The following is an 11,035-nucleotide window of genomic DNA, read 5'->3' as shown; positions in this document are numbered from 1 at the left end:
ATGAAGGTCAAACATTTAGCAGCTCACATGGTTGATGATTAAAAGAGACACATCTAAGTATGCAGGCATCCGGGGTAAAGCTGTCCACATAGACCATCCCCCGCACCGCCGGCTCTCACCACTGTCATTCTTCAATTGTGACCTGGAAGACTACCCTGCAGTGGAGCGATCTGAAAGCGATGTTTGAAGCGCTCGTGGAGCGCAGCATGGAAGGGACGACATCGATGGTGGTGTGGGGGATGGTCTATGTGGACAGCTTTCACCGGTTCAGGTCCGATTTCAGCCCGAATTTTAGGCTGAATTCGGACCTGAAACGGACCAAAAGATGCACAATGTGCAACGCACCGGACCTGCTCTAGAGATATGTGAACCGGCTCCATAGGGAGACGGTCAAAATCTCCTGCTATTGCGAATTGGATGAGGGGCTTCCACATACAATTTGCAATGGTGTGAACCCAGCCTTAAACTGGAGACTGCAGCTCTGCATAGGAAACCAATCAGCTTCCAGGTTTTATTGTCAAAGCTTAACTGAACAAGCTGAAGATAGAAGCCGATTGGCCACCCTGCACAGTTGCACCAGATTTTGCACTCTCTGGTTTTAGTAAATGAACCCCAGTGTGACACATATTATTGAACTTACAAAACCCTCTGAAGTCAAAGTCGCAAAGATGAGACAAAGAAATTACTTCCTTGCGAATTTTAACATTGCAGTCTATGGCACTCATGTCGCAGAAGAGAAGATGCAGGAAAGTAGTGCAGGATAGGAACAATTTTTTTTTTTTGGTGCTGGGAATTGAGTCACTGCACCCATTGAAATGAATGTGTTATTACTTGTTATGTGACTTTCTGTGTACCAAGTCGCGACAGTGTGAACTCAGGGCTGAGCCCTGGTTCACATTGGTGTGACTCGACATGCGATTTGACATGTCAAATCGCATGTCAAATCGGCTGCAATTGCCGGCAATGGCACCGTCCTAATCAGTGCGACGCCGCATTTGCGGCACTGCACCGATTTCAAAAAGTAGTTTCTGTACTACTTTCGGGGTGCGATTTCTATTGACATCTGTGCAGTAACCCAAACAGATGTCTGTGAAATCGCAGCCAATATCGGGACTGACGAGCGGGAGTGAAATCGTGCGGGTTCAGCTGAACTCTCACAGCTTCATTCCTACAACTCAGTGTGAACCTGGGCTGAAGGGCATTTCCCTCTATTTGGAGAGCTTTTCTTATTTCCTGTTGTGTCTAGTGAACAGGATGTGAAGGGAAATCTCCCCGACGGGGAACTGAACGGATTTATCATTCTCTGCTCTATCCAAAATGAAAACAAAAGTTTTGGCTTTAGTTATTCCTTCACCAAGTTTAATCAAAATTGGTATCAGCATAATGCCAGCAGTAAATTGGGAGTGTATGGGAACCCCTGACAGCCCCCTTTTTTTTTTTTTTTTCTAATCTCTTTAGGATATCGATGGATTCTTCTGAAAATCTTTGAGATATAGACACAGAATGAACAAGGTGCATGTAATCCAATCCTAGAGCTGTTCACTGATGTCCCATTCCTGTTCGAGTCAGTTGCTAGTTTGTATAATGGGAAATTATTGAATAAAATGTATCGATCCCCAGTAATCTCCCTGCTGCCAGCAGAAGGATAGATCCGTAATCTGTCACTAGTCACATTAATAGTTGTGTCAATAGTTCCTGCGGTCGGGACATTTGCTACAATGTGTATTTAATGTGTGTACAGCCATATTTCACCTTGACCGCAAGTAAATATTAACTGTCTATATGTTGAGTCCACAATACGTCAGTTGCTTGGTAATTCTAGAGGACCCGTACTCTGGTGTTAACTTAAAGCTAGTTTTACATTCCTGCTGATCTTATGAATACGTAGTCATAGAAGGGGCCAAAATACTTTCCTGGAGAAAAACCTCCAGTTCTGGTCACATGACCATTTTGCCACATGATCGCTGCCTTTAGGAAGAATTAAAACCTCTTGTCAGGCAGTGCAGTGGCTAAGTGGTTAACACTTCTGAATGGCAGCACTGGGGTCATCGGTTCAAATCCCAACCATGGCACTACCTGCCTGGAGTTTGCATGTTCTCCCTGTACCGGTGTAGGTTTCCTCCGGGTACTCCGGTTTCCTCCCACACTCCAAAGACATGCTGGTAGGTTAATTGGCCCTACTATGTGTATGTATGAATGTGAGTTAAGTACCTGAATGTATAATACACGTAAAGCACTTTGTAAATTGAAGGTGCTCTATAAGTCCCTGTAATAAATAAATAAGTTAATTGATGTGTGTGACACCATTGGCGATGTTTCCCTTTCCACACCAGGACAGGAAGTGAAAGACACCAAAAAAAGATTCTAAAGCCAACCATACATTCAATAATTTCCTTTTGGGATTAATAAAGGATTCTGATAAATGGATTGAAATTTGGCCACTGCAGCAGGGACTGGACAAATTTAAATCAATGTATAGGCAGGCTGGTTGTACCCAAGTCGATCCATTGTTAGACCTGGGTCCGACCAGCCTGCTGGATTTTTGTACATGCGATTACTGCCAGCCGCTATATACAGCGATCAGTGCTACAAAAATGCACTGATTACTGTGTATATGACACTGGTAGGGAAGGGGTTAACATTAGGGGGCGATCAAGGGGTTAATTGTGTGTTCCCTCAGCATGCTCTAACTGCATGGGGATAGGACTGTGTAGGAGAGGAGACATTTCCTGTTCCTACATACCGTGTTTCCCCAAAAATAAGCCCGGGTCTTATATTAATTTTGGCAACAAAAGACACAGTAGGGCTTATTTTCGGGGTAGGTCTTATCATGTAATGGGCTGTCTTCTCTCCCCCTCTCTCTCCTTGCCTGAAAGAATTCCCCAGTGTGAACCGAGTTAAAATGCTTGTAAAATCCTATAATCGACTCTATTACAGTAATATATAATGTACAATGTGTGTGTTTCTGTAATATAATTTTGCCAAATACCTTCGTTATAGCACCGCTCTGCGCTTCTGTGACCCGCCGGAGCTCTCTTCCCCGCAATTATATTACAGAAACACACACATTATACATAATATACTGCTGTAATAGATTGGATGATAGGATTTTACAAGCTTTTTAAACTAGGGCTTATTTTCGGGGTAGGGCTTATATTGCAGCCTTTCTGTAAAATAACGCTAGGTCTCATTTTCAGGGTAGGTCTTATTTTTGGGGAAACATGGTAGTAGGAACAAACGACATGTCTCCTCTCCTCTGACAGCACGGGGATTTGTGTGTTTACACACACAAATTCCCATGCTGGCGCTCTTGCATGCGATCGCGCGTGGCCGGCGGCAATCGCGACCATTAGCCAAGCGCATTGGGTCCCCCGCCATGCAGCAGGCGCAAGCGCCCCTCTGGCAGCGGGCACGTGTGCCCTCTGGCGGCTCTTAAAGGAACCCCGTACCTGTACGGGGTTTCTCACAAGGTAGCCATTCTGCCCCCGTATATAGACGTGCGCCGGTCGGGAACTGGTTAAGAGGCTGTAACCCTATAGCATTAGCTTGTGTCTCCTCCGTCCAAAACCAGCCATACACGGGTCGAGTTCCAAACAAATTTTCTTTAAAAAATAGGAATTTTGTTCAAATTTTGCACTATTAGTGGGCCACATCGAATTGAAGTGATTGGGCATGTTGGAAATTTTTGGACAAATTACCAAATTTCTAATCAATGATGGGAGAATCAGGGGGGGGTACATGTTCATGCAGCCCAGGCTAACACTACAATGCTGCACTACTGAGGACCACCCACTGCCGATATAGGAAGAGAGGAAGAATCTGCACGTCACAAGACCGGCCAGAAGACACATAGAAATGAGGTATGTTCCCTGAAAGTGTATTCAAGTATGAGGAGGTACTGGAGTTTGGCTTTAAACCCTTAAAGAGGACCAGAACTCTGGAAGCTGTGACCAAAAAATATTCAGGTAGGGGGCAAAGGACTAATCACCAGTATTGCCTGTGAACTCCAGGCAGCTGATCCTTCAGTCTACTGACCTACCTTGGTCTGTGTCTCTGTGTGGAGGTGACCATCATGGTAGAGGCAGGGCTTTGCTTCCTCATGCAAGAACCTCCAGCAAGGAGAACCGTGATCACCAAATCTTACTCCAAAACTCTCCTGAAACTAACAGGGCCAGCAGTGCCTTAGATATCACAGCTATAAGGATGCAGGCCTTAGGAGTACCTAGGCACACTCAAATATCAGGAAGTACTCTGTTATTTTTGCAGTATGAATTACAGACAAAAGCATACCTCCCAATTGTCCTTGATTTTGAGGGACTGTCCCTGATTTGGAGCAATGTCCCTCTGTCCCCCTTTCCTCCTCATTTGTCCCTCATTTTTAGTCGCGGAAGGGCGGGTTTGTTTGGTTGTGCGCCAGCCGGCACACCAAACTTATAGCAATTCTGTTTTTACATTGCTGTAATTGCAATACTTTATTTTAATAAATGCTTAAGAGATTTTATGCCACGTGGAGCTTTTTATCTTTTTGGTATATTACCTATCCATCCTATTGAGTGATGTCCCGGGCACAGGAGAGCCGTACAACCAGGAGCGAGGCCCAGGCTGGGTTTAAGCCATGGGCACTGAGTGATCCCTTGTAATGATTCACTATCTCAATTATTGGTGGACTGTTTATGGACTTTATTAATTATACATCTATATTTACCATTTCATGTGAACAACTAGCGCAATTCTATTTTATATTTACTATGATCTATATAGTTGTATATAAAATGGGCTTTTCATCTTTCAAAAAGTGTTTCTCAGTGTTAAACATTTCATCCAAATTCTAAATTGCTGCATTTTTTAAATTCCAAAAGACAATTAAAAGGAATAGTAGTGGTAAAAAAAAAAAAGCACTTGTGGGTTTAACCAATCATTTTTTTTGTACAACTCTCTTTTAAGAGGGCGTGGCAGGGGGTGTGTCCTATGCCTAGATACTTTTGCTAATAGGTGTCCCTTATTCCCATTGCAGAAAGTTTGGAGGTATGCAAAGGGTACATTTTTCAATGTGCAGTTTGGCCTAAATTAAAATTTCTAAGGGATCCCTATAACATAACAAATCATCACTTTTTGAGATCAGGTATGAAGTTTAAAGAGACCCTGTCATTAGCTTAAAAAATTGCAGTTAAAAACAATAGAAAAATTAAGCATTTTACATTTTTACAGCATTTTTTTCTTCCATAAATGTATTTTTACTTCATTTTTAAATCACACACTCAAAGTTATTATTACCTTTTCACCCACTTGCCCCACCTTATTAGATTGGAAGCTCTTATGAGTAGGACCCTCTTGTGTTGTATTGTAACTGTATTGTCTCCCTTTACACTGTAAAGTGCTGCACAAACTGTTGGTGCTATTGAAATCCTGTATAATAATAATAATAATAATAATACATGCTAGAACATTTGACTAGTCAATACTCTAGCACAGCCCTCTCCCCTTTTTTGGGAGTTTCCAATTACTCTCAAAGCTGAGCCAGCTCCTTTGCCCCCAGCAGCTACATAACCTTATGTAGCTGCTGGGGGAGGAGTGAGTGTTTATTGGGCGTGTCATTTGAATGACAGCTCTGATTTTGTTGGGTCTGCTGACATCCCATCCAAGATGGTGGTGCCCATTAGCAGAACGTTTGAATATCTACACTAGGGAGGATTTTATGGGTAAATAATATAAATAAAAAATTTTAAATGCATAATCCTATGGGATGTTTTTTTTTTGTTATAATGAATGGTCTGGTGACAGGGTCCCTTTAAAGGGTGACTGCAGTAAGTATTATCATCACCTAATTCATCAGTCTGCAAATCATTCCAGCAAATAATAATATTTATTGGCTTTCGGTACAGAGATATGACAATGAGGTCTGGAGTTTTACAAATCATCATCAAACACGTTCCTGATATAGAATTACCAGCACCAACACTGAGGTGGGCGTGGCCATACAGATGTGACATGTGACAAAGAACACGCCCTGTTACCAAACTAACATGTGATTTGGAGCTGGCCGCCTAGCAGAGTGAGTTCAAGTCCTTTTTCTTGCAGCCGGTCCTACAGCAGGCGGTGGTCAGCAGCTCGTCCAGGTCACGTCTCTGTTGGATGGAGTTTTTCTGAGACCCCCAAACTTCTTCCAAAGATCCTGTCTGCTGGAGGTCCTCGTAGCCCACCTGGGAGGTCATCTTCTGGGCTGGGTATGGCAGGGGCTCCCTCTCCTTTGTGTTACCAGCGTGGAAAGCAAAGAAATTCTCCCGTTCTGTTAAAAGAAAAAAAAAGAAAATGTTTCTGCATCCCCAATGATATGTTATATGGAAGAAATTCATTGCGGAGATTAGAGGGCCTGAAAAGTGGAAGTCAATGGGATATGTTTTTTTTTTTTTTTTTGAAAGGATGCTTATTCTGATTGGTGGATGAATTCCAATACCTCGTGTTATGTGTTTTTACTACACTACCTCCCATCATACATAAGATAAAAACCAGGACAATATTATGTACCATCTCAAAATACCCAGAATTACCCAATGTACCCCTTTCTCGTTAAGCTGAAGTTTAATCTGTCTATATTTTGCTTTTGCCATTTCCTCCCCCTATAGGAAGGTGCCTACAAATTGGGTTGTTGTTAGTTATAGAATCTGGGCTGCCCCAGTAGGGAAGGGTTAATACTGGGTCTGCTGATTTCCTAGGCTTTTTTGGGGGGTTCTCCCTTCTACCCTGTTTGGCATATAAATCAGGTGGGGGGGGGGGGCTCAGGGAGTGAGCAGGACCACATGGGAAAGGAGCAGAGGGTCCAGTAAGAAGATGTAACCCTCGATCACCATCACTCCAAGGCAGGGATCTCCAAGCTTTGTAAGCTAAGAGCCAGTTTACTGTCCTTCAAAATTTAGGGGAGGAAGGCCGCACTGTGGCCAGTGAGAGAAGAAACTAACCTGGCATCAGTGGGAGTAAACAATACTCCATGACTGGCATCAGTGTGAGGAATAGTGCCCCATCATTGGTGTCAATGGTAGGATTAGTGATCCATTATTGGTGTCATGGGGAGGAACCAGGATTGATATTAGTGGAAGGAATAATGTCCCATGATTGGTGTCAATGGGAGGAATAGTGCCCTATCATTAGTATCAATGGGAGCAATAGTGCCCCATCACTGGTGTCAATAGGAGGATTAGTGCCCCATCATTGGTATTAGTGGGAGGAATAGTGCCCCATCATTGGTGTTAATGGGAGGAATAATGCCCCATCATTGGTATTAGTGGGAGGAATAGTGCCCCATCATTGGTGTCAATGGGAGGAATAGTGCCCCATCATTGGTGTCAATGGGAAGAATAGTGCCCCATCATTGGTGTTAGCGGAAGGAATAGTGCCCCACTTTTGTTGTCGGTGGTAGACAGACAGAAACAATGTCAGCAATAGTGGGGGGAATAATGGCCCAAGGGCCGGTTAGAAGCAAGCGAAAGGCTGCATCCGGCCCCCCCGGGCTGCAGTTTGCTCTAAGGGAACCCACCTGCTGAGAACTTTGCCATTAAAAGACTTCTACCTGCAAAGGTATGCCTTGGCAGCCTAGCAATAGCTAGATAGGGACTTGAATATTCATGGACTGTACTGTTGCGGCCTTCAAGTAAAGCTCTGTTAACTGTTTACGAGCCTGGTCTGAAGTTATTCAAAGGGCTGCATGATGGTACATGGCGTATCAGAAGAACTGGGCCAGTAAAGCTCACACACAAGGTACAGGAGGAAGGCCACCATAAAGGGTTAAATTGGCAGAAGAGTTGGAGTGGGAGAATAGTTGCCACAGGTACCTATGAACTGGTGGGAGGAACAGCAAATACTTTAGAATCAGGTGGCTGAGTCGTGGTTTTAACCCCCCCCCCCCCGGACACCCAAAGAAAACCTAACAATACAGCCGAACAAATCTGTAGACATGCATATACATAAAATACAACATATTGCAGATTATCAGTCCTTATATGTAGTAGCTGCATTCATTTTCTTTTTTTTCCAGGCTTCTTTCACTTTTATTTCACCTGGTAATCCTGCCACCTCCTGTCCCCTAGAGTGACAACGTCTACTCACTGTACTGTAGAAAGGAGCAACGTTGTCACCCTAGGACAGGGAGTATGTTTACAACTACAGAGTACCTACCCCTCTCCTCATCGCCAAGAGTTCTTTGGTCCCTAAAGATACCTGGAAACAATGTAACCAAAAACCAGCTCACCAGATTTCAGGTAGGGTCAGCAGATATTTTTTTTTTCATTGATTGAACAGATATAACAAAACACTTTTCTGTCCTAGGGTGACGACGTTAGTTGTCAGGGTTTGCCTCTATTACAAAACCTAAGCCGTATATCCCCGTCATGGTGCAAAGGAAAGGTGTGCCATCTGGTGGTAGCATGTGGTACTGACTAGTAGTAGATAGTCACCTTCAACAGGACGTTCTGTAATGTTGAAGATGTTTCTTAGATTACCAAATCATTAGGAAGATACCTTTATACTCGCACCTTAAAGATTAATTGCAGGAAAGGATATTTATACGTAGTTATATTGGTCCTGAGCGGGTGACCTCCTGTGTTCAGTAAGCAGTAGGCGAGCTGCTCGTCACTGGACCTGGAAGCCAGTGGAGATCATTGTAAGAGCAGGACTACTACAGGGATTTCCAACTTCCACGGGGATCCCATTGGTATGGTATATACATAGTTACATTGGTCCCAGCTGGATTAATGTAACTGTGTAAAAATTGACATACCTGGAATTCATCTTTAAAGCTGGTCATACCCTGCAAAAAGCGGGCTGAATGGAAAAAAAAAAAATCATCAGATTTCTCCATTCACAGTAACATTATGGATGGATGAATCCCCCTTCTGGTCTATTGTATTCTGGGAGCTGCCTGCCGATGGCTGATAATTTTCCAATTGGCGCATTCGATTTAAATGTCAGGCTGGAGAGGAGGTCAACAGGGCCACCCACTAAGCAAATTTTGGCTGGTTCATCGGGAACTGGCTCAAATATGCACAGTGCATGGCCAGTTTAAGACACCTTAAAGTGGTTGTAAACCTCAGATATAAAATATGAACAAAGCATATCCCTCTATAGTGTGTATTTGAATCCAGAGCACTTAGTGTCATTTCTGTCTGCTGCCTCTTCTTCTTCTGCCGCTTCTGACAAGTTTTCCTGACACCCTTCCCTCCAATCAGCTCTCAGCTGTCCTTACTGAGCTCTGCAGAGTGTAACTTTAGCTCTCCTCCCCCTGTTTTCTGACAGTTCAGACCAGCTTTGTAAATTTTGGACCAGATGTAGGGAAGAGAAGATCGCAGATAAACAGGTACAACTTATGTTGCAGGATGTATTTTGTCTCTATGTATCACCTGAGGCCAGTCACTTCACTAGGTATATGCAAGGATTTACAACCACTTTAATCCAATGACCATGAAATGTGTGGGTTCATTGTCCAAGAACAGGATGGACTATCAACATCTACTCATTCCATGGTAATTGGAATTACGGTGTCTAAAGGTGTAGATATAAATGTTGGGGTATGATCCAGACATGCATTGGAACTGATGAAGTGGCTTGGAAAAACTATGAAAGGTCTACAGAACAAGTCCAGTTAAATGGGACTAACCACTATTAGATATACCAGGGCCTGGATTAATGAGAACCTTCACAGACGGGTGGTACTGCCTTTTTCTGAGCATCGTTTGGACATGAGCACCCGGCCCACTAATCTCTGGAGTTTTTTATTTACACTTACCAGCCATGTCTTGGGGATTCCCAACCAGAGAGCGCCTCCATCTGGACCCTCCGCAGGTGTAGATGACCGCTCTGATGAACTCTCGGCCGCACAGTTTCACAAACTGTCCATCTCCTTGCGCTTGTCCAGCTGCCACCAGGACAGTGAGCAGGACACAACACACAAACAGGGCCCTCATCATGTTGGAGAAGGGACAGTTCTGGCTCACAGTAGACTGGATGGATGAGGAGATGCAGAAACTGAGGTCCCCTGGTATTTTATACTCTTCTTCTCAGAGTCCCATTGGCTGGGAGAGGAATTTGCTCATGGTTTTTCTATAATGTTCAAGTGAGCATGAGAAGGACAGCAATTTTCTGTAATGTGTCGGGTAATTTTTGGATATCCTGGCCAGCACAGGTCATACAGTCGTTAAACTTCTACTTAACAGATTATAATAGCTTCAGAGAGTTTACGAAGCCATCATGTGAAGTGTGCAAACAGTTAAATGGGAACATCGTCCTCCTGTAAACTCATCCTCTTACATAGGTCCAGGGTTTATGTGGAAAACCTTTAAGTGATCACCTGGAAGCCCAAGGTAATTGCACAGAGCAAACTGAAGTGTGGCTTGTGATGGGGGATTGTCGGGTAGTAGGAATTGTAATGGTTTAAAGCAGTGGTCATCAACCCTGTCCTCAGGGCCCACTAACAGGCCAGGTTTTATGTATTACCTTGGGGAGATGCAGACTAGAATACTGCAATCACTGAGCAGCAAATTATATCATATGTGATCTATTTCAGTTATCTTGCAAACCTGGCCTGTTAGTGGGCTCTGAGGACAGGGTTGATGACCACTGGTTTAAAGGGTCAGTTCACCCAAAAGTGGTGTTTTAGTTACAGATGGGATCTGGTAAGTTGAGTTAGCCCATGGATTCTTATATATTTTAGATACTCCAATAATAAGTTCTCCCAGACATAATTTCCAACTCTGTGCCTGTCCTGCTTGGAAGTTTTGAGTGTTTGTGTGTTCCATCTCCAGCTCCTACAATCTGCATGTAAGGGTAGGGTGGTGGTGGTTGTCATCATGTCCTCCATATTTCCCTCCTCGCTGGGCGCCAAGCAAGGGTCACATGAGAGACCTGTCCCAGGGTGGGTTCGTCTGGGCTATGTTAGGCGTATTGTTACAGGGTCACTTTACACACACACTGGGTACCTTTGTTTTGTGTCATCTTCATCAATGCCCTGGGACAAGGCTCAGGTGGCCGTGGAGGAATACTCCACCTT

At 43.9% G+C, this 11,035-nt stretch overlaps 1 protein-coding gene across 1 annotated transcript; it reads right to left on the bottom strand.

Annotated features, from left to right (window-relative positions):
* Positions 1 to 5,846: 5,846 nt before the first annotated feature.
* Positions 5,847 to 10,030, bottom strand: INSL5 (insulin like 5). Its single transcript, XM_073591488.1, has 2 exons — positions 9,776 to 10,030; positions 5,847 to 6,286 (listed from the first exon to the last, which is right to left on the bottom strand). Exons 1-2 carry the CDS (start codon positions 9,954 to 9,956, stop codon positions 6,045 to 6,047), a joined length of 423 nt encoding a protein of 140 aa, XP_073447589.1. The 5' UTR covers positions 9,957 to 10,030; the 3' UTR covers positions 5,847 to 6,044.
* Between the last annotated feature and the right edge of the window lie 1,005 nt (positions 10,031 to 11,035).

The sequence above is a fragment of the Aquarana catesbeiana genome, linkage group LG07, assembly GCF_042186555.1.
Source record: "Aquarana catesbeiana isolate 2022-GZ linkage group LG07, ASM4218655v1, whole genome shotgun sequence".
NCBI classification, from domain to species: domain Eukaryota; kingdom Metazoa; phylum Chordata; class Amphibia; order Anura; family Ranidae; genus Aquarana; species Aquarana catesbeiana.
Note: the sequence above shows the minus strand (reverse complement) of the source record. Positions and strands in the feature narration are given on the sequence as shown.

Coding starts and splice junctions, on each gene's coding strand:
- INSL5 (XM_073591488.1), bottom strand. CDS start 9,956: ATGATGAGGGCCCTGTTTGTGTGTTGTGTCCTGCTCACTGTCCTGGTG. Junction 6,287..9,775: donor GAATCCCCAAGACATGGCTG/GTAAGTGTAAAT, acceptor TTCTTTTAACAG/AACGGGAGAATTTCTTTGCT.